We start from the raw sequence: 23369 nt of genomic DNA on the forward strand, positions 1-23369 counted from the left end.
GGCGGGGTACACCCTGAACTGGTTGCCAGCCAATCGCAGGGCACATCGAGACAAACAGCCGCACTCACAATCACAACTAGGGGCAATTTAGAGTGTCCAATTAATGTTGCATCTTTTTGCGATGTGGGAGGAAACCAGAGTACCCAGAGAAAACCCACGCAGGCACGAGAATAACGTGCGAACTCCACACAGGTGGGGCTGGGATTGTCCTCAGAACTGTGAGCCCAATGCTTTACCAGCTAATCCACCGTGCCGCCATATATATGTATATATAAAATAAAAGTACACAAGAATCTTTCTTGTGTACTTTTATTCTATTAGGACTTTAAAATTGCATGCCAACAAATTATCAGGACTTATGTAAAAAAATAAACTTCTTTCGTGGGAGTTTTGTTAATGCAGCTCCGATGTCAGTTAATTGACAAGTTACGGGCAAGGGAGTGACACATACTAGTGCCTTGAAATGAGTTGAATTTGTTCCATGAACCTGCTGGTAGCTCAACTAAAAAAAAACAAAAAAAAAAAACAAACAAAAAAAAAAAGGGTTGAATCTTGTCTTTAGGGTGACAGTAGGCTTCAGCTGGGAATGACAAAGAACTTTTAGCTCCTTTTCTGAATCACTCATTGGCCAAACTGCTGCCTTTTGTTTAGTGGGTTGACTTTACTGCCTCATATGGTGCTCATCAAAAAAAATAATCATCTGAACAATGGATGATATCTGGAAAAACTCGTATGTCAAGTCACTTGTGCCTAAAAGCAGAAATTGTCGCTATTTAGTTTCTTCACAACCACAATTTGTAGTTCTCAGAGAATGACCTGCGACACATTTATCGTTCAACTTTTCATTTTTATCACGTTATGACGATGATATAATGTATGGCCTGTGTACATATGTATGTCTTACAAATGTTTTATTGAGTCATAAAAGATGGGAACTTTGAGCATAGGACACTGAGGTGATACAGCAACTCTTGACGATGAATACATTGACATAGTTTACAAAAATACATGGGGGGATGAACCCAGACAGCTTTGTCGTCAATGTAGAATAATTCATTGAAGCTGAAGACACGGGAATATTTACATTTTAGAACAAGAACAAAAATTGAAAGTTCCTGACAGGGTACTAAAATGGCAACAGAGAACATCCAGATTTATTTATGCAAGTGAATTGCAAACAAGATCAATAATATAGTGATTAAAGTTAATATCTAGTGATTTACTCATTTCTGGAATAGCTATTTTCTTTATGACATTGATGAACAGACACAACTAATATTCTCAACCATGTAGATGAAAAAAGGACAAGAATATACTCTTCAAGTAATGAGCGTAACAACATTTTCATGAACAAGACAAAGTGGTTATTTTGGCCCTCGGTGAAGAAAAAAAAATATCCCCCCTAATACATTTTCATCTATGGTTCTAATTGTTCCTGAGAGACTAAAATACAGGTACACACACATAAAAAACAAGCTTTCAAGCTAACGTTATGGTTACAAACTATGAAATGCTTGAAATATTTTTTTTAAAAAGTTTAATTAAATGACAGGTACATTCATTCTGTTTAACAAACATTGAGCAACTAAGACAACCCATTAAAGTTCTGAAATTGCATTCAATGTCCAGCCCTTGGTGTTTGGTGCTATCAGTCAAATGTTCTCAAACTCAGTCTGGCAATAAATTATTTTGTATTAGTGAGGTGGTAATAAATTATTTTCTATTATTGAGTGCATACCTAAATATAGGGAGTGCCAAGAAAACAAACATGCAAAACAAATTACTTCTGCCTGTATGATTTTTGAGCCAATTAAAAACTTTGATGTGATTGGTGAGATGATCTGACATCTGTACAAAAAATGTTTTCTTTAAGCAGATGTATTATAACAGCGATTGCATTTTTTTTGCCCAAGAAAAATCTCCCCCGCCCCTCCAAAAAAATATAGTGCTATTTTTTTTAGAGCGTTAAGGCAGCATTTCTAGAATAAAAGGGGATTTTTTTTAAATCACTTGTTAAATTATACCTTCCTTTTTGGTAAAATCTCAACTGTATTCTTCCGTTTTTGCTCAAAATCACTGTTATCCCTACTCTGTATTCAATCTTTATGGATTTTTATAAAGTACACAATATGTCGCTCATTAGTAAAATGAAGAAAAAAGTTTTGGAAGACTCCTAGTGCGCGCCATTAGTTACGTCATTACTGTTGCATACTTAAAACGTAGCATACTGCATCAAAGTCAGCTGGTCAACCTTCCCTAATTGAAATACAAAAAAAAAAAAAAAAAAAAAAAAAACACTTGTATAAATGCCAAGTGACAAAGCACGACTTAAATCAACGTGTAGCGTCTCAACTTATTTCAAAAGAGTTGTTTAGCATCAAGATGCCTCAATGGCAATGAAGGAATAATTTTATAGTTTTAGCCTAAGCAGGAAACCAAATTGTGAATATGTAAATTCGTAAATGCCAAACTGCGAATATACGGGGGTTCACTGGTGGATACGTAGTCACACCGAACACAGCCCTTCAACTTGTAATCACAAAAAAAATACACCTTTACACTTGTAAAGACAATTACTTTTTGTTTCGCTGAAAAATATGAATTTGTTATCATAACATTAAAACCTGCAGTCTCCTCCACAAGTATTGGAACAACAAGGTCAATTTATTTATTTTTGTTGTATATTGAAGACTTTTGAGTTTCAGATCATAAAATGAATATAAGGCAAAAGTTCAGAATCCCAACTTTTATTTAATGGTTTTTACAACTAGATGTGTAAAACAACTCAGGACAGAGCACCTTTTTGTATGAAGCCAAGTCTGATTACTCAAACATTAAATAGTGCTTGTTTTTCTTTGGGTTTCATTGAAAACTGCATTTGCTACAAAGCAAACATGAAGACCAGAGAGCCGTCTGTAGGAGATGAGTAAACCATTTTGAAGCTGAGAGAAGACGCAAAATTCATCAGAGCTATGGCACAAACATGGGCATAGGCAATGGAAAAATTTGGAATGTCCTGAAAAAGCAAGAAACTACTGCTGTACGGCGTAGCGGGCCACTAACGGGTCAGCCAAGAGTATCTATCAACAGCAGTTGATGACAGAAACATTGTGAGAGCTGTAAAGAGACACCCAAAGACAGCAGTCAGTGACATCATTGGCAACCTCCACAGGGCAGGGGTGAAGGTATCACAATCCACTGTTGGAAGAATTCTTGGGGAGATGAAAAAAAAACAGGCCACATACCACAAGATGCAAACCTCTTATCACCAAAAGAATCGCAGGGCCATATTGGATTTTGCAAAAAAAGTAGAGATGAGCCACGGAAGTTTTGGACATGGCCTGATGAGACCAAAAACGAACCTCTAACAAAGTGCTGGACAGACCAAAGTATGGAGAAAGAAAGGATATGGTTATGATCCAAAACACAAAACCTCATCTGTGGACGTAATGTCGTGGCTTGAACTTAAATGGCTGCTTCTCGAACGGGCTCACATGTCTTTAATAATGATGTAACTCATGAAGGTAGCAAGAGAATGAATTCTGAATTCTACAAAACCATTTTGTCTGGCAATTTACATAACACACATTCAAATTAGTCAGAAGTTTCATCACGCAGAAAGACAATGACCTAAAACACAGTACCAACACCACAAAGGACTTCATTGGGGAGAAAAAGTGGAAGGTCTTGGACTGGCCAAGTCAATCAGCAGACCTAAACCCAATAGAGCATGAATTGTACCACCTGAAGGGGAGACTGAAGGGAGAAAACACGAGAAACTACTGAAAGAGATTACAGTTGAAAAAAAGCAGTTCAAAGGATGGGTAACAGGCTTGATGCAGTTATGGCAAATAAGGGTTATGCCATCTTATATTAAGTGTTATTCCTGATGTTAATCATGTCTGTTCCAATTCTTTTGTGCCCTTTAAAAGTAGGTGGTGCTCTGTGTTAACAAAATAAACGATGAAATTCTTAACATTTGTCTAATCTTAATCTTCTGATCTGAAACCCAAATGTCTTCAGTATAGAACCAAAACAAAGGAATTGACCTTGCTGTTCTAACACTTTTGTAGGGGACTGGATTTTGTCCAAAAAAGGCAACTTTTTATTTCCAGTCTCATTTAGGGATAACGTGAAGCCCTCCCATATTTATTGTTCGGCATTGCAGATGTTTTGGGGGAACCTATCCTGCAAAGGAATGTTTAATGTGAAAAATATTGCTATGGTGCCATCTTGTAACATCTTGGAACAAGGGACTCTGTTAATGTGATGGGAAAGAGCTTCATTAAGCTTGGCCGTAGTCTTGCCTCGTACAAATAAATTGCGATGCCACCATTTTGGTACCAAGATTCAATTGGTCCCAAATTTTCAGAATCATATATTGGGCGTTCACCATATTCAACGTGGATATTTTTAATTGGCGCAAGGATTATCAAGGCATTGGAAAGATTTCTCCCCGGACCCAAAATGTTTGAGAACCCCTGCTATAAGACACTCGTACTGGCCATGGTGCTGTCTCGGCTAATACTTTCCCTGACTTCCACAGGCAGCGTCATGTAGAGGTGATCCTCCACTAGGAAGTCATTCTTGAGCAACCGGCGGCAGTTGCCAAGCTGTGCAGGCAGCCTTTCCAAATTGTTGCCCTTCAACTCCAGATGATTGAGCTGAACCAGATCGCCCACAGCCTGCGACAGCTCCCTAAGATCGTTGTGACCCAAGCACAGAACCCTCAGCTTGGTGCACTTGAACAGATTCTTGGGCAATGTTTCCAGCTTATTGGAAGTAACGTCTAGGTGCAGCAGGTCTAACAGGAGACCCACATCCGGTGGGAGCACCTGGATTAAGTTGTGGGCCACATCCAAGTATTGAAGTTTAGGTAGTCTGAATAATGCCGGGGGCAGGGAGACCAGTTTATTGTGTGAGAGGTGCAGAGCCTCCAATGACTTGCCTTGGACAATGGAGGAGGGGATTGCTGTGATTTGGTTGTGCCACAATTTGAGACACGTCAGCCTCTTAAGGTGCTGGAGGCTGACAATCTCCTCTATGGTCCGGATGTTGTTGGACTTCAGATCAAGCTCCTGCAGGTTGAGCAAGCTAAAAATAGCATGAGGAATCTTTTCCAGCTCACAACTGTGCAATTCCAGGACAATGAGGTTGGTCATTTTTTTCAGAGTATTCAGCCCAAATAGCTTTGTGCCGTCGTTGTGCACCACTAATCTCACCAAGTGGTGGGACACGTCTGTGATGTTGGTGGGCAATTTTGGGAGGTTGCTCTTCAGGTGTAATGTCTTTAAATGCCGCAAGTCTCTCATGGATTCCAAACCGACCATCCTGTTATTTTCGGAGCTCAGATTCCCGATGATAAAAAGCTCTCGCAAATTCCTCAGCAAGAAAACCCACGTCGGGATCTCAGTAACGTCAGTGAAACTGATGTGAAGGCTGTGGAGATGGTCGCGGAGAAAGGCAAAACCCGTTTGCTCCACTTTGGCAGGACACTCGTAGAGGTGCAGCTCCCTCAGACTGGTCATCTGAGAGACATTAGCAGTAAATCTGACCTCGGGAATTTTCTCGAGCTTGAGGACCTCCAGGTCGGTGAGGTCGAAGACCACGTTTGGGAGACCAAAGAGATTCTTAAGGTGCAGCTCCTGCTGGTCTTGTGCATTACGCGTCACACACTTCCTCGCTTTTTTGAAGTTCCACTCGTGATTGAGGCTAATCTCCCGCAGCTTGTTCTCGCTCACCTCAGACAGGAATACCCCAAAGCGCTTGGAATATAGTTGGTCGTATTGGTCAACCATGTGTAAGAGGAATGCAAAGTCATTTTTAACATCTGGAATGTCACTAAAGCTGCTCTCTTCTCTGACTTTCTCAAAAGAGTACTCCTTCAAAGGTCCTCGAAACACCCAAAAGAGGGAGTAAAGACACACCATCCCATACATTATCATCAGAGCTATGTAGCAAATAAGCACCTTGTCCAATAAGAAAGCCATGTTATGCGTACAAAAGAACTTCCCATACCCTACCAACGCTTTGACATCGGTCTCACAGATGTGTATAAAATTAATTTTAACCAAAAAGCTTGAGGTGTAGGAGAGCATTGAAATAAATGTGGCCGTTTTGAAAATGGTCTGAGCGGCGTAAAACCTGTAGATGAAATCATTGTCCTCCACGTGAGCTCGGAACTTCCGCACTTTCTCAAACAGGGCTTTGGCCTGCTCCCCGTCCTTTTTATCCAATATGGGCATACTGGCCGTCGGGGCTTCGGCAATGGGCATATCTGCAGAGACCACACCGTCGAGCATAGGGGAGGTCAAGGTGGAACTGGAACCTTCCTCCTTTCTCTCTAAAGACGCCTTCTTAAGTGCAAAAGAGGTGCCGCTCAACCTCTGCTTGTTCTCCTCAGAGTCTTCGCAGGCCGTTTCAGACACCGCTTTAGTAGTCCAAGGAGACTCAAAACAGCGGCATAGAATCGAAACAAAGTGTTCTATTTTAGAGCTGGTCTTGGGAAACTTGAACCAGAAATTGCTGCTTACCATCAGGATAACAGTGTTGATCAGGATGAGGTAGGGGAAGAATTTGGAATACCAGGGCAAGACAAGGTGATAACACATTTGGTTGATAAACACATACTGCTGAAAGTCCAAATTGGTCTTGATTCCCGGTGCTTGATGCTGATTAATGCAATTCTCTCCACCCCTCGCCGTTGCAGTTGCTACCTCCTGCGCAGTATGTGCGGGGTAGGAGTAATTTCCAGAGTTCTCCTCCGATTCCTCCATGAAAGGAAGGCAAGCTACCTGGTCCTTTGTGATCTGCATGGTCATGGCGAACAGGGCCAACATCAGCATGACCAGGCTCAGGTAGTCCATGAAGACATCCCACCATGGCTTTAAGATGCGGTACGTTGGATGGACGTCATTCAAGGAGGCAAACTCGGTGACTGTGAACATTACTGCAACAAAACGAAGGATAATCAGTGAATCACGTACGAGTGATAGAAGTGATTATTTAAGAAAATATTACATTGTATGATTTAGTGGTCAAAGTTTACTCCTGAAAAAAAAAAAATCTAATCCTTGCTTTCTCGTTTATTTAAATATAATTAGCATTCCTGTATAAGTCAAAGATGGTCCAAAATGTCCCATTTGAAGAACAGCCTTTATTTTGACAACAAACAATGGAACATGTTAAACTTCTTATAATCATGGCAATCTTTAAATATAGTTTTACAAAAAAGAGATTTCTTTGCCGTGAGACATATTAAACTTTCAGTGACTCGTATGAGAGCATTTATCCCAAATTTGACACACCTCACCCCCATTCAGACCAGAAACCTAATGAATATGTGTCCATGACTAGTGTCTCCATCGAGAAAAAGTACTAGTAATTAATTTGACTTGTACGTCAGTCGTACATGTTTAGAATTTGGTGAACTGACATCAATTTTCCAATTTCTTCCTTGACAATAACAATATATGTTAAACATTTTAATCACGTGCAATGTATGTACATTTGAATTAAGTAAATTCAAAGGCCTTTTTCAGTCTACTTGTGTCGCGCAACCATTTGTGATCAAATCAGTGATAGGCAGTTTCTTTTGGCTTGTCCTGTTAGGGGTTGCCACAGCGAAATGCTCATATTTGTTTGGCACAGTTTTTACGCCGGATGCCCTTCCTGATGCAACCCCTTTCGGGGAGTGGAGGCCCCAGTGGGATACCAACTAACGATCCCTGGTTTACCGAACCAACGCTCTAACCACTAACCTATGGGGCCTCTCAAATCAGTGCTAATAACACAACGTTAATTCTATTTGTTAGCCTGTCTGTGGCATGTTGCTATCTTTTCTGGCATCAAGCTAAAAGAAATGTTTCTAAGGCAAATGTAGGCTTTACACAATCAGGATTTTTGGGGGCCGATCACCGAGATTAAAAAAACGATAACCGATCACTGATCCGATCACAAGATGGAGGAATGATTATTTAAATGACCTGTTCATTTACTGTATATACTTGTGTACTTAATTGCTCAAAAAATATATATTTACAAAAAATAATGTATCCTTGTTTATTTGCTTATGTCAATGAGGCAGTGACAGTCAGAACAAATTAATGGTCTTCCATTAGATAGCAGTACGTACATGCAGCAATTAATTTATCCACTTTTTGTGACATTTTTGTTTGTTGGTGTCCCGTGAGATTTTTCAATTGCAAACTATGTGCCTTGGCTCCAGAAAGGTTGGAAACCAGAGATATTCTACGTGAAGTTGTGTGAGCAATCCCCTATGAAAATGCATAATATACAGTAATTGCCTTGTGAATTGCTTTGTTATTTGTTACTTACGGTCAAACATGAATAATCCTTCCGGTTCAGCATGCCTCTCTTTATATCAAGCCTAAAGCAGGTCAGAAAGTTAAACCTATCAGGGGGGTTGAATCCACAGGCACTTAAAAATTTACAAGGTGGGAAAGTGTAACCTATTCACACTCTCTTTAATACTGTAACAGTTGAATCAATAGAGTGACACATTGACTTACGAGTTTAAGTGGTATAAAACAATCAAAAATAGTATAGGAGAAAACTTGTTTTAAAAAGTGTAACTACTGTATGTAGTGTGGTATCCATGTGTTGGATTTGGCCTCATAAGGGGCATGGCCATGTGAGTGGCGGTAGGAGTTGGTACTTGGGTTTATCTGGTTAATCTGTGCGTGTGATCGTCTGGCCGTGAGTTGTGGCCAACAGCAGCTCTTTGCACGTGTTCACATTTTGTCCAGTTTCAACCAAACATTTGCTTATATTATATAAAAAGCCATGTTTGTTTTTCTCACAGACGTGAAATCAGCAATCCTGGGGTTTGACAAAACTAAAATTGAACTGTTTGCCCATCATGGGCGTGGTTATGTTTGTAGGAAAAAGGGAAAACTTGTTAGCCACCATCACAACTTTAAAATAAAAAGGCTTCACGGGAACAGCTTAGTCAGTCCCGGAAGAGATGAAGTAGCTGGGGAGAGGAAGTCTGGGGTTTCCCTGCCAAAGTTACTGTCCTCTTGACTCAACTTCGGATAAGCGAAAGAAAATGGATAGATGGATTGCTCACATTGGTCATTGGTCACGTCAAACGGTGAGTTTTCAAGCCAATGTAAATTTCTTGTTTCAACTGGATTTGTTTCAACTGTTGGGTCACGTTCAATAAATCTTGTAGCTGTGTCACGCCTTGTCCAAATGCGAGGGCATTCCTGTACCTTAACTGCGTTGCATATTTTTACTCACTCGGGCAGCAGCGTATTTGAAGTTTGCTCGTATCTCAAATTTCGGGGCGCAGCACTTTTTTTTTTCTTAAAACAAATGAATAAATAAATAAACCAAGGGACAGCTTGTAACTTGGAAAAATTTGGGACACTCTTTAAATCAACTCAAGCCTGGACAGTGACATGCAGACTGGTACCAACCCACTCCAGCACCAGAGGCCAATCCTCGGTCACACCCCTTAAAGGCACATACAGTCTAATGCTACACTAGTTACAGTGATTGAACTAGATTTGACCAATTTATTCTCTTTATGAATGATGTATTGTGATTTCTACAGACTTACTGAAAACAAGCAAATTAATGGATTAATGCAAAAGAACATTTGCTAGGGGGGATGCGGATTGAAAGACGAGTAATCTAGCAACAATTTAAACGAAAACACTCAAAGGCCACTACATCATGTACCTGTTTCTACAATGTTAACGTTCACCAAAATCACTAAAAGACAATAATCGTCCAATATTTATCAATAGCGAACAATAATTTAATTTTCCAAATAAAATGGATGCTTATGCGATGCTATTACAATGTTTGTAAGACCAACAAGTGGGTAAAGGGTATAAAGTTATTAAAATTGTGAACGAGACATAGAAACAATGTGACATACCCCCATTGGTTAGTTTAGTGGTAACGGTGGAAAAACGTTACAATGTGGTACTCAGGCACGCAAAAATGTGACGTCACACAACACGATCAATAAATAAGTGGACACGCGCACACGTAATTCTTTGTCTGGTCCAATACGGGACGGAGATGCAAGGTGGATGTTTGTATATCGTCACCATTACGAGCTCGATACAGTATTTGTTTAACAGCGCTTCTTGATTTGTGGAGGGGAATCAGGTGGAAAAAAACGGCATTCATTTGCAGCATTTTTTTTTTTTGTGCTGTTGTTCTTGCATTGGTTTCCAGACTTGATTTTTAAGATATGCCAATATGCTATGTAATGTAATGTAATGTTTCAAGGGGACAAACACGATACTCAATAACCAACACGGAGCAATGATTTCTATTGTATCATCACTTACTGTCAGTGTGGCGTTAACGGACCCCGGTTATTTCTTCCTCAGCCCGCGTTGCACATTTCCCCGATCGCGAGGTTTACAACACGGCATATGTTGGTTGAGGGTTCCGGCTACATCCTTCAAAGGTGTGCCTTCCGCTGAGCAGAAACTCTTGCTTGCAAGTCTTTTGTTCGCCGACAACACGCGCGACAAGAGAAGCGAGACCCTTCCCTCGGCGAAGGGGGGACTAAAGAGCAGATCTAACATGGAGCCGCTGGTGTGCTTTGCTCGTTTCTGATTGGACAAAGAGGAAGGGTACTTTCTGCCCCCGCCTTCTTTCCGCAGATATGAAAAGGTAGATTCGACACGCCCCATTTGAGATGCGTGCGTACATCCAAGGTAAAACCTCATCAGCCTGTCTTGTGTGTCTAAGGATAAAAAACAAAAACCAACGGGGATGCGCGCCCGTACTTCACAACGATGGGAATGACCTTTCACAGGCAAAAATATTTGTATTTACGAAAAAAAAAGTATTCATAGCACACGATTTACGACTTAATTTCAACGTCTATGTATTGCCATTAATGGGACATTGTCCGTTCCAACATGGCAGCTACGCAGGCACGCGCTCATGCCAGACAGTACTGCGCTGGCCTATCAAAATATGAACGTGTATATTCCATGCTGCGTTCACGGCACAACGGCGAAAAGGATGTCAGATTGGAAAGTCCAGTGTTTCCGAGAGAGGCACGTATGATACATTAGAAATATCTCACGACACCACATTATAAAACAATAGTGTACGGCCAATTACAAACGTCCTTATTTCGGGGAAAAAAGCAGTGTTGTCAACGGTGCATTGAGATACAACTATGATTTGTTCCGTGCCAATGCTGGTTATTCATAACACTTGTGTCTCAAATTATCTTTCCCCATTGAAATGTATGGAAATGCCATTAATCCGTTCTAGCCTCTGCCCAAAACAATGTTTATTTAATGAGGAAAAATAGCGCTCATTAATTTTGTAATTTATAGAAACATAATGAATTGAAAGCAGCAAAATTAATAGTTTTTCTCGCACTTTGCTGAAAAAATGCTTCTGGTATAGACATCTTGGCCACGGGGGCAATGTAAGACATAGACACCGCTATACAGAGACTTTGGCGGTCCTGAGTAAGCAACACTGATTTAAGGCATCTTCGCACAGGATGAAGAAAACATGCCTGCGAGGGGGGAAAAAAGGCAGATCAACAGATTCAATCTCGAAAAACGTGGAAATCAGGAACTTGATATTTAATCAGGCCTCACCATTCTGTTCCCATTCTTAGATGAGACCAAGAGGCAAGCAACAAATGCTCAACAGTACTTTGCCAATGTGACGCTCAAACAGAAAGTGCCTTTTGACCTTACAGTCAGATGGTTTCAAAAGAGAGACTAGAGGAGTCAGAGAAAGGCATAGAATGATACATCCTTGGATCCTTGGAAAGGTTCTTGGCTCTCACACCTGTTGTGAATTTAGCCGTGCTTTTCATTTAAAAAAAAATGGGGAAATAAGTGAAACCAAATGATGATTTTATTATAATTTTTATGATGTGATTTTAGAATGTTCTTTCTTGATTCTTTTCAGCTGCATCCGTAATTATTCTACAGTATGTCTTTTCCTAAAATTACTCTATCCACAAAAGTCAGCAATCTCATCTACCATTTACAAAATCAAAGTTGAAATGATAAATTAATCTGCATTTTGTTACCGAAGTTACTATTTTAGATTTACAGTATTTTTCATCCATAACGATTATTCTCTTGGACCTGATTACAACGCTAGTTTGACTCTTTTCACTGTGTATCAATAACTGTATTTTAGTTGAAGTACTGTTGCACACAGATATACTCAACAGTCAGTAGGACCCGAAATTCATGCCTGATTTCCAGACGTTGCGGCCGCCAGAGGATGTACGTGGCTCCTTAGTTGCTACCCATACAGGTTTCAACCGGTCTTGGGCTGCTGGATGCTGCTTGCCGACACTCTGTTCTCACAGTACTCGTACTCGTACTTTGAGGGGGGGGGGGGGAAGGTGTGTGTTATGCCGTAAATCTGTGTTACAGAATAAAATATGGAAGTCCTGCATGATGACAAATGGAACTAAATTGTTGGATTTCTTGACATACAAAAGAATGTAGAATTTCTTTTTTAATAAATGCATAACATTTATCTAAGACTTCTATTACTGTCGGTGCATTCTTCTAAAGAAGTAATATATAGTACGTGTTGTTATTATGGATGAGGATGATAACAGGGAGGGAGTCAGTGAAGGTGTAGCGCTACATACACCTGCCTTTGGTGCGGGCTGGCGACCAGTTCAGGGTGTAGTCTGCATTTCGCCCGAAGCTAGCTGGGATAGGCTCCAGCTTTCACGCAACCCTTGTGAGGATAAGCGGCATGGATAATGACATGATGACAGGGATACACTGGAACCTTGAGATATGAGGTATCCAACATTTTCAAGATATGAGTCATTCCAGTCAGAGTCCCTTCTGACATCCATTTACTGTATACAGCCATTACTTTGGCACCCATCCATCCATTTTCTGAGCCGCTTATCCTCACGAGGGTCGCCGGGAATGCTGGAGCCTATCCCAGCTGTAGACTGGCAGAAGGCGGGTTACACCCAGAACTGGTTGCCAGCCAATCGAGACAAGCAGTGGCACTCACAATCACACCTCGGGGCAATTTAGAGTGTCTAATTAATGTTTCATGTTTTTGGGGTGTGGGAGAAAACCAGAGTGCCCGGAGAAAACACACGCAGGCATGGGGAAAACACGCAAACTCCACACAGGCGGGGCCGAAATCTAACCCGAGACCTCAGAACTGTGAGGCCAACGTTTTACCAGCTGACCCACCGCGCTGCTCTACTCTGGCATTAATCCTTATGGTTATTTATCGGGTAGTATTTCTGTGGAATTTTGTTGGCTTTGGTAGCTGTTTTTATTTTCCGGAACACAGAGCAATGCAACAATGGCGTCTGCCTCCAGTGACGTGGAGGAGTGTGAACGAGGGAGTGTTGAAGACTGGCATGATATTACCATTCCATTGGTTTATTTTCGAAAAGTCTTTGTTAAACACCTATAATTATTTGTGCTGAATGCGTTGTCTCCTGCCAGCCTACCACCGTCTTTTCTACTGTAAAAATAATTACACTCTAATCAGAAAAAAATACAAAAAGAAAAACACTTGAAATAGTGTTGAATTTACAGTACACCAATTTTCCGAATGCATTTTTGAAGAACAAATATAAATCACATATTTCCATTGAATTTACAGATACCAGTAGTAAAAACTACTAAATATGTTTTTTTTTAACTGAGCAACGTCTATTCTATTTGGCAATAAACATTTGGATAACCAATTAAAACAGACACTTAATTTTAAAATCTAAAATATTCCATCTATAAAGCACATACAAGACAAATACCCAGTGGCCCCAAAAAAAATAATGTGAAGTCATTCGGTTCACAGACTGCATTGCATCGTGTGTTTATTTGACCAAAAATTCATTGAGTATGTGCCTTATTTAACTCATGTTTATGGATGATTTATGTGACTGTGTTCTTCTTTTCGAACATCCTCAGGTCAATTCCCCTGTACAATTTGTAATAGCCATTTAGGCATTCACTGTTATAAAAGTCAAGACTCAAAAGACATAATGAGTAACAATATGTTTGTATAATTCTAGCTGAGAGTCCATCATGTTAACATTGATGCTGTTTATTGTTTTACTTATTTCTTATATTGGAGTTAGAATCCCATTACAGTATCTTTTTATTATGAGGTAATGAGTACAGTAAAGGGGGGAAAAAAATCTACAAAACTTTACCCAAGTAGGCAATTTGAAATAATTAGTGCAATTAGCAGTATGCCCATGTTAATTCAATAGAAATGGGCTGCTCTTAACACCGTAAAAAATAACAGAACAAAAAATGAAATATTTACTCCAAAACCCAAACGTGGGAAACTTGCAATCAATAGATTATTTAGCGTAAACGCCATACTCAAGGCTAGAAAATTATTGGTTTAAAATACCTTTACTGATGAGCCAAGTTAATAAAACGGGTGTTAGTAAAAAATAAAATAAAATAAAAAAGAGATCAAGAAAGAAATCATGCATGTGTCAGTCTGTATTTTACTGTTTCTCGAGGTTCATTGAGGTCATTTGGGTTTTCTGACTTGCCGTCCCAGAAAAGCCACGTGACCGAAATCTATAATTACGGGTACCTCCGGTGTCTGCGGTTTGTTTCTCTGACAGACGCATGTAGATACGCCATGGCGTCGACAAGCCGGTGAGTACGGCGCTCGTTATTCGTCTCCAGTAGTTCGACGACATTGCGTGGTTTGTCACACATGGAAGAGTTCAAGACACAAAGACAAGGAAACAATAGAAGCACTCTCTACTACATCAATGCGGGGGTAGCATCTTGTTGGTTAGCATAGCCTGTTAGCTCACCGGTTGTTATATCCACACGCTGTTTTCATGATTTTGACGCTAATCATGTAGCAAAAAAAAAAGCTAATCCATACGTCCAAGTTGTGACTGATGTTGATTTATATTCGGTTTTTTTCCCCTTTAGATCCCCAGCCACATCATCACAACTCGTTTGCCATGTTGCTAAATGCAGCCGCTAGCCCTTCCGTCTCACTGCTGGGCATCGCGCACAGTCATCACATCGGAACATTGTTTCTGTTGTATTAAAGGCAGCGGTGTCAAAAGTTTTGTTTATTTTTTTTTCCCGGATACATTGTTATGTATCTGCTTAGTACATGTCTTATAATGCGGGCCTAAAATCCCGGTTCGTTACGTACCCTCAAGGGTCGGAGAAGTAAGGGAACGAAACTGTGATTATAGCGTTATCATATTAATGACATTGTAAACGAAAGAGCACAAGTTTAAATGTTTTTTCCACGCTGCACCCATACCGTTTTCATCTTTAATTAAATTATAATCAAAGAAAAAAACTTGATCTTTATCATGGCACAAACAATATTTTCTAGAGACCGGAAAATCTGAAGTTATCTAAAAATGAGAACGAAACTGCCTAAAGCTAAAATCTGCGGTTTGGCTCCCCTTAGTGCTGGAATTCGACATGACAACAAAGCGGCCTTGTCGCCTCGATATGACGTAGGGTGTGCCGAGTCCACCTTACAGTTTATTTTTTTCCAATGTAGTGTGTAATAGTGCTATTTAAACCTTTCCGGTAAATAAAACGATCAAGAGAATTCGTCAATAGTTCAATATCCATCGTACGGATAACATTCGGGAACAACTGTGGTGTTACAGTACTTGTTAATATTGGGGCACTCACTATTTTTGCAAAACAGTAAAAATTAAATCTCCATGTCTCCTTTAGCTGGCATGGTGGATGACTGATTAGCACATCTGACTCAAAGTTCTGAAGATTGCGGTTCAAATGCAGCCTCACCTGTGTGCTTTTACTTGTTCTCCCTGTGGCTGCGTGGCTTTTCTCTGGGTTTCTCGGTTTCCTCCCATGTCTGTAAAACATACGTGGCAGGAAGATTTGAAGACTCTAAATTGCCCATTAGGTGGGAGTGTGTGTGCAAACGTTTGTTTGTTCATAAGTGCCCTGAGATTGGCTAGCGACCACTTGAAGGTATACCTTGCCTCTTACGTGAAGATACCAGGGATGGGCTGCAGCACTTGTGACACCAGTGAGGATAAGCGGTACAGAAAATCACCCCTGTGCTGTACTGGATTTTCTTTTTTTTTTTTCTTTTTAAATACAGTATGTCTTCCTTGTCATTCATCAATCTGTTGTTTTGCTTCTACAGTGGAGACGGAGCAACCCTTCCGAGAGTTCAGTGTCCCAACCACCCCGATGCAATTCTGGTGGAGGACTACCGGGCAGGGGACATGGTTTGCCCCGAGTGTGGTCTTGTCGTAGGTAAGCGGATCAATACGCTTTTTAACTGATTTGATCCCAGCCATTTTTCCAAAAGGTGCCTGAATTTGTGGGCGTTTATTCTCATACATGATGATGAGCTCGCCATGCTGCGACCAATCGCTACATCTTTGTTTGTGAATGCCTCATCTGTAATTTATAGAAACACACAATCACTTTTTCAACTGTCTTTTTTTGGGGGGGGTTCTGCTCAGGTGATCGAGTGATTGATGTTGGCTCTGAGTGGAGGACGTTTTCCAACGAGAAAGCCCTCAAAGACCCATCCAGAGTGGGAGATGCCCAGAACCCACTGCTGAATGGAGGAGACCTCACCACCATGATCAGCAAGGTCATCTCAGCACACAATCACGTCGCTTAAAGGCTCTCACATTTGTATTTCCAACTAGGATCTGGCCATTTAGCTCTGCGCTAAATGGTTGTAAGATTTTAAAGGTCCACTGTCATGAAATGCATGATTTTTAGTATGTTATTAATGGAAAAAACGGCAGCCGGTATGGACCCATCCGTTTTTTTTCACCGCAAAACATGATTTTGACGCATATGGATCCCACCATGAAAATCCTCTGGAGGGATTTGTTTTCGAGAAGAAGCCGGAAGTGACATACAAGACAGTAGTGCACTCAAGCGGTCTCGTTTGTGAATACTAGTTTTACCTGCTGGAAGGTAGCTCGTTCTTCCTTCGTGTTAGCCAAAATGCCGGCTCGTTCTATTGTTCGAACACTCGGGAGGATGGATTCGCTCTTCATACTTTTCCAAAAGACCTGGTTCGTCGTGAAAAATGGATTGCACAGGTGCAAAGGACGAGAACTTTGTGGGTTCCTAATGACAGGTAGGGTTGTATACAGCTACTAAAAAAATAATAGTTGGTGGGAGGGACGTAACCCATAAGTCAGGGGTCCTAAATGTGTTTATGCGCCACCCTGGCCGAAGCCGTGATCGGCGGGCGCGGCGCCACCGGGGTGGCTCATCTCTGCCGTGGATGTGGATCGGACGGGGAGGCGGTTTGGTTGCGACGGCGTCATCGCTCACGGTCGCCGTTGTTCATCGGCGCGGAGGTGGATCGGGCAGGCAGGTTTGGTTTGGCCGCATGCAGTTTGGCCGTCATCCGCATATCATCTAAATATGGCTCGAAACGATAGGGTTATATTGCCGCGGTCACTTCACTCGGTCGTGAGATGTTCTACGTGACTCTTATGTAGTTCTAGTATCAATGGACACTGCGATACTATGAAGGTAAAAGTGCTTGTTTTCCACTCCAGGGGACTGGCGCCGCTAGCTTTGATGAGTTTGGCAACTCCAAGTACCAGAACCGCCGCACCATGAGCAGCTCGGACCGCGCCATGCTCAACGCCTTCAAAGAGATCACCACTATGGCGGATCGCATCAACTTGCCGAGGAACATCATAGTAAGTGTACCACTACTAGACACTTTGTGTGTTCTATTCAGACAGTCCTCAACCTTTTTTGGATCACGGAGCCGTTTCACATAGAATAAAATTTTCACGGACCAGCATAGAAACAAATATTATAATAATTGCCGCTTTGCTGCTGTAGTGTGGGGTTATCATATTTGTGCAGTATGTCAGATTGTATTATACTGCCTCTTTGTGGTCAAGGTGCATATAACAGAATGTGCACCAATCTACATTTAAATTATTTCAATTTCCTGCCATTGTTCTTATTAAAAACACGTGATTACACTTTGCTTGTTTTATGGGGCACTGAAATAGAGGATTTTATTGGCATCAATTTAAATAGAAAAATATGTTGTTATTGTGTCTTCTAACCAAATTCTGATAAAATAGCTTTTGAGCCCTTAAATGGTTTATTAGGAGTCCTATTCCATACTCAATCAAAGTGTTTGCTTTGCAGGATAGAACCAACAACCTATTCAAGCAAGTTTATGAACAAAAGAGCCTGAAGGGCAGAGCGAACGACGCCATCGCATCGGCTTGCCTCTACATCGCCTGCAGACAAGAAGGCGTCCCGAGAACGTTTAAAGGTGAGACCGCAAGCATCCCCTGAGGAGTACCTGCTGCTGCTTGCCACTGCAAGACTGGAGGGATCCATCTTCCGGACTACACCGCCACTTTAAAAACGGAGTGCAATGTACACGGGAAATTACATCAATTATTGTAACATCTGCTCGGATGAATAGCCGAATACAACTCGTGGCCAATCAACAGACTAGAGTTTACGCTAATTTTATCGGTCTGATTGGAATTGGCCGATAATGGACCTTTCCGACCTGTCAATCACCCGGACAACAGTAGCCAATCAGATAGCCGCATTGTCTTAACCCCTGGCTTGACACGCCCCTCTTGTCGTCATGTCCCACAAGCGTTGCTGGTTGTCAGTATCGTGCGCTTGTAAAAGTTAACGTTACGAAGAAAATGGTTCTCAGATGCGCTTGGGGAATGTGCAATTCTGATGAAAGATATCCGGCTAGGTTTCAAGGGGCCCGGTTGATTCATTTTACAAAGCCTAAAACACAGTTGACCAAGTGTCTACGATGGATCAAGGCTTGCGGAAGACCACACGTACAACTAAATGTGGACAATATCAACAAAAACAAGTATCTTCTCTGAATTTGATTGAATTATTATCAGTGCTTTATACATTGGAAGAGAACAACTTTCACTTTGTTAGTGTACCACTGACCTGCTCAAAGAAACGTGTGATGTTTTATGCCAAAGAAACGGATTAGTAATACGTAAATGCGCGATGTCATGCGAGAGAGAGAAGAGAGAAAGACAGGCAGACAGAGAAATGTCTATTTGCCTATTTGTATCGCATCGGACTTTTAAGACAGAGCACTGGGTTCAAGTACGAGCCAAGTCAAACTTTTTCATCTGGTGACTTTGAGTTAATCACCATTGTTGAAATGCACTTGTAGAAAATCGAACCCAACTCACTTCTAAAGACTACCATGATATTACTCGTGATCTTTCCAAGTAAAAAGTACTCACCCTGCTTTACATGCGCAGTACGATTCCACAATTTTATCCTGTTGGATTTCAATATGAAGTTTGTGAGGCGTCAAACTGTTTTGCATCGATCGCCAACATTTCGGTGTAACGCTGACATTGCCTCCTGCTCCGTCCGAAATCTTACTTCCGTGTACATATCCTTGCGTCAAATAGTCGAGACCTCTCTGTAGAACCCTGGTGGGCAAGTCTGACGGATTTGGCAAAAATCATACCCCAATGTTATCTGGAATACGCGATAGAGAATCGACTTCAAACCTGTTTGGAAGCTTGTGGGGGATGGCGACTGTAGTCTAAGGGGGGGGGGGGGGGGGGGCGGAGCTTAAGATTGCCATCGGAAAGGTCCATTGCCATTTTATGCTGATTAGTTTTAATGACATGATTCACCGTCGTTGAATGTGTCTGGCAAAGACACAGAGGTGGTCATTGGTTGAGCCTTTGCCGTTCTGGTTATTCCGCAATCCATTTTGCTGATGGTCTTTCGTTTTCTGCTGCGTGTCTCTGGTTTTGCTCTCCATTTTAAGGCATTGGAGATCAGTTCATTTTTTTTTTTTAACACACTCCTTTCAACAAATTCCACAGCCTTAAGAGTGTGCATATCATGAATACTGGATGTTGTTGTTTTTCTGAGAATCTACTGGACCTCCTGGTAATTAGTTTGACATGTGGCAAAAAATATACCGTATATATACTGAAAACGTAGATCAAACTGGTTAGTCACATAGGACTGGTATGATTTTGAACAGTTCAGCACGCAGAGGTAACATGGCATCCATTTTCGTCCACAGAGATCTGCGCCGTGTCCCGCATCTCCAAGAAGGAGATCGGCCGCTGCTTCAAGCTGATCCTGAAGGCCCTGGAGACCAGCGTGGACCTGATTACCACGGGAGACTTCATGTCCCGTTTCTGCTCCAACCTGGGCCTGCCCAAGCAGGTGCAGATGGCCGCCACCTACATCGCCATGAAGGCCGTGGAGCTGGACCTGGTGCCCGGCAGGAGCCCCATCTCCGTGGCCGCCGCCGCCATCTATATGGCTTCGCAGGCCTCCGCCGAGAAGAAGACGCAGAAAGGTGACGGATGGCTTTGGGCCAGGGCTACTGGCCTTATACGAGATCATCATTATTTAACCATACAGTGGTACCTTGACTGACAAGTTTCATTTGTTCCTTACCACTCTCATAACTCAAAAGGTGTATTTCCCATCCTCTTCCCCCAATGAAAGGAATGGAAATTCCTTCATTCCAGTCCAGCGCCTCATAAAACATGAGGATAAAAAACCATTTGCAACTTGTTCTGAATGAGAAAAGTCATGCTTTACAGTATTGTACTCTTTAAAAACATGCAGTGTAGTATATAGTAATAGGGGTCGCCCCTAAAAAAAAAAAAAAAAAAAAAACACACAAGACACGTCACAAGTCGATGTACATTTAACCTTGTCAGGGTTAATGCTTCCCAATTTTTACCTAGTTGTGTTTTTGTTCCTTTTATAACACTCCAAAACGCCTCACCAAGGTCTTTTAATTATGTCTTGATTGGTGTCAAGGAACTACTGTACATTGAAGCTCCACGTCTGGACTGATAAGATCCAGTTGAGGTTTATTTAGGAAGGGGTCGTTACTGAGAGTCTTCACAGCACGGGTATACATGCATTTCATGTGCATTTTTTCACCTGCAAGAATACTTTGATATTGTATTAAATAAGAGCTAAACATGAATTCTTTGTTTTTTTTTGTTCGTTCGCCATGATATGAAATATCTCCTTTTGCTGTCAACCGGTATCGCAATCCCGACCGCTCTCTTGCTTGCACTGTGAACATCACGAGACGTGTAGCGATAATGAGCCCAAATATGGTTTTTGCGTTGACAGAAATCGGAGACATCGCCGGTGTCGCAGACGTCACCATCCGACAGTCGTACCGGCTCATCTACCCTCGCGCCGCGGAACTTTTCCCACCGGACTTCAAATTCGACACGCCTGTCGACAAGCTGCCCCAACTGTGATAAAGATCTTTTCCTCCTCCAAAAGGATGACTTTGTTTGCTACTTTCTTTTTTTTTTGTCGCTGGTTTTTCTCGTCCCCCAAATTTCAAGCCCGTGTCACGGCAACCTTGCAGCAGAAACGTGGACCCACAGTCCACTGATATCTTGTGAGAGAACTCTACCCATTGACGGACGTGTTCAAGTGGGGAAACTGCCCGGAATTTTAGGCTGGTTTCATACTTTATACATTTTTTTTTTTTTTTTGTAGGAAAGTGTTTTGCTTCAATTTTGCTAGTTTGTTTGAACTGTAATTTAAAACAATAAAACTTCTCATCGGAAATGAGACTACAGATTGAAGAACATCACCTTTTTCTATGGTTTGAACGGTTGCTGAATCGCAGATTCTGGTAAATATAGAAATGCTACAAATGTATCTTTATGTATGCCACCAATGAAGTGTCAGGGAAAACAATTTCTTGAAATAGTTTTCAGTTCCACTAGAAAACAGAAGGTACAATTAATCAGCATATCAACATATTGGCGTTTGTACTACAGAATAATAGGGCTGTAATTACAAGATATTTTTGGAAAAGTATTCTACAGATGATCCCATCATTTAATTATGTAAATACGTAACAGATTTTCCATTAAACAATTGTGAGCTTCAACAATCCAATCATTTTATCTAGTAATGATAAAAATTGAGCGGCACGGTGGTTCAGCTGGTAAAGCGTTGGCCTCGCAGTTCTGAGGTCACGGGTTCAATCCCGGACCCGCCTGTGTGGAGTTTGCATGTTCTCCCCTTGCCTGCGTCGGGTTTTCTCTGGGCGCTGCCGTTTCCTCCCACATCCCAAAAACATGCAACATTAATTGGACACTTTAAATTTCCCCTGGGTGTGATTGTGAGTGCGGCTGTTTGTCTCCATGTGCCCTGCAAATGGCTGGCGACCAGTTCAGGGTGTACCCTACCTACTACCCAATGACGGCTGGGATAGGCTCTAGCACTCCCCGCGACCCGTGTGAGGATAAGGGGCTAAGAAAATGGATGGATGGATACAAATTAACTGCTTGCCGCAACAGGCATGAGGTTCAACTAAAAATTGTGAGCAAATTAAAATTGTCAGTGTAATTTTTTTTTCTCACAGGTGCGCCATGATATTTTTCCAAGGTTAAAAAAAAAAGTGTCCTAGCTCAAAGTTTGGGAAACATATATTTACATAACTCCATTATGTTTCATTTGTGGGTTCACGATAAGCAACATAATGACTGCAAAAATAACTTTTTTTCTTACACCAGATTGAAGAGCATCAGTTGTCAATTGAATATATTTGTACCATTTGTGTCTGTTCTGATAACATGGACAAGAAGTAAAAAGAAAAAAGAACTGTACAAACTATTTCCATTAAGAAAAATAATCAAAAGCTATTGGTAGAATTAGAGGTTTCATCTTCATTGTATGAACATGTGTGCGTGCGTGTGTTTGTGTATATACTGTATATATATATAAAATGTTACGAGTATGTGTGCAGAAGTGTGCACACACTGGCCACCCCTGTAGTTTACACTGAACCATGCAAATTGACAGAAACGCTTACCCCAGAGAGTGAGGGAAACATTTGAAAATGTTTCCACTCGACAGGTCTCCAACATCCAAAATTCATTCACGAACTGTGTGCCCCTCCGACAGTAATTTGGCGGCGTAACTGAGAGTCATGTTAACTGAGGTAACAGAAATGTTCAGGCCAGAGCTGACTCAACTCACCCAGTGTTTAAAAAAAAAAAAAAAAAAAAAAGCGATTGTATGTGGCCAAAAGAGGGTTCTCAAACTTTTCGGGTCCACGGGTAATTTGTTTTTCTAAAGACCCCACGCATCATAAATCAATCATATCACATGTACCTAAATGCCGGAGTTTAAAAAGTTGCATATTTTACTGAAGTCAGTTACAATTATACCTAACTTTTTAAAGTTTTGAGAAGATATATTTTGAAAGTAATGCCATACTCTTTATACCATGATTGCTGTCATTTTCACTGTGCTGCCACAATCTAAATGACACCAACGCACTTGCTAAAAATCTTTTTCTATTTGGTTTTTGTAAATCTGCTGAGGTTGAATGGAGGC

General features: G+C 41.3%; 2 protein-coding genes across 4 annotated transcripts; one reads left to right on the forward strand and one right to left on the reverse strand.

Annotated features, from left to right (window-relative positions):
- Positions 1-816: 816 nt before the first annotated feature.
- On the reverse strand, positions 817-10575 carry lrrc8da (leucine rich repeat containing 8 VRAC subunit Da). Of its 2 annotated transcripts, XM_061839787.1 has the most exons (3): positions 10332-10575; positions 8338-8389; positions 818-6949 (listed from the first exon to the last, which is right to left on the reverse strand). In XM_061839787.1, the coding sequence occupies exons 2-3, from the start codon at positions 8345-8347 to the stop codon at positions 4485-4487; spliced, it is 2475 nt and encodes an 824-aa protein (XP_061695771.1). In that variant the 5' UTR covers positions 8348-8389; positions 10332-10575; the 3' UTR covers positions 818-4484. The 2 variants fall into 2 exon arrangements, with proteins under 2 accessions (XP_061695772.1, XP_061695771.1); XM_061839788.1 differs by lacking the exon at positions 8338-8389 and having other exon boundaries at positions 817-6949.
- A 3968-nt stretch (positions 10576-14543) lies between these two features.
- Positions 14544-22061, forward strand: gtf2b (general transcription factor IIB). Of its 2 annotated transcripts, none has more exons than XM_061840276.1 (7): positions 14544-14645; positions 16150-16262; positions 16475-16608; positions 17540-17686; positions 18153-18282; positions 20056-20337; positions 21135-22061. In XM_061840276.1, exons 1-7 carry the CDS (start codon positions 14629-14631, stop codon positions 21266-21268), a joined length of 957 nt encoding a protein of 318 aa, XP_061696260.1. In that variant the 5' UTR covers positions 14544-14628; the 3' UTR covers positions 21269-22061. The 2 variants fall into 2 exon arrangements, with proteins under 2 accessions (XP_061696260.1, XP_061696259.1); XM_061840275.1 differs by lacking the exon at positions 14544-14645 and adding an exon at positions 15853-16042.
- Positions 22062-23369: the final 1308 nt, after the last annotated feature.

Source organism: Syngnathoides biaculeatus, chromosome 13 (genome assembly GCF_019802595.1).
Source record: "Syngnathoides biaculeatus isolate LvHL_M chromosome 13, ASM1980259v1, whole genome shotgun sequence".
Classification (NCBI taxonomy): Eukaryota; Metazoa; Chordata; class Actinopteri; order Syngnathiformes; family Syngnathidae; genus Syngnathoides; species Syngnathoides biaculeatus.

Excerpts from the sequence above, each read along its gene's own strand:
- gtf2b (XM_061840275.1), top strand. The coding sequence starts at position 16,005 with ATGGGCTGCAGCACTTGTGACACCAGTGAGGATAAGCG. Across the intron at positions 16,263-16,474 it reads CGAGTGTGGTCTTGTCGTAG|GTGATCGAGTGATTGATGTT; the intron begins GTAAGCGGATCA and ends GGTTCTGCTCAG. Across the intron at positions 20,338-21,134 it reads CGAGAAGAAGACGCAGAAAG|AAATCGGAGACATCGCCGGT; the intron begins GTGACGGATGGC and ends TTGCGTTGACAG.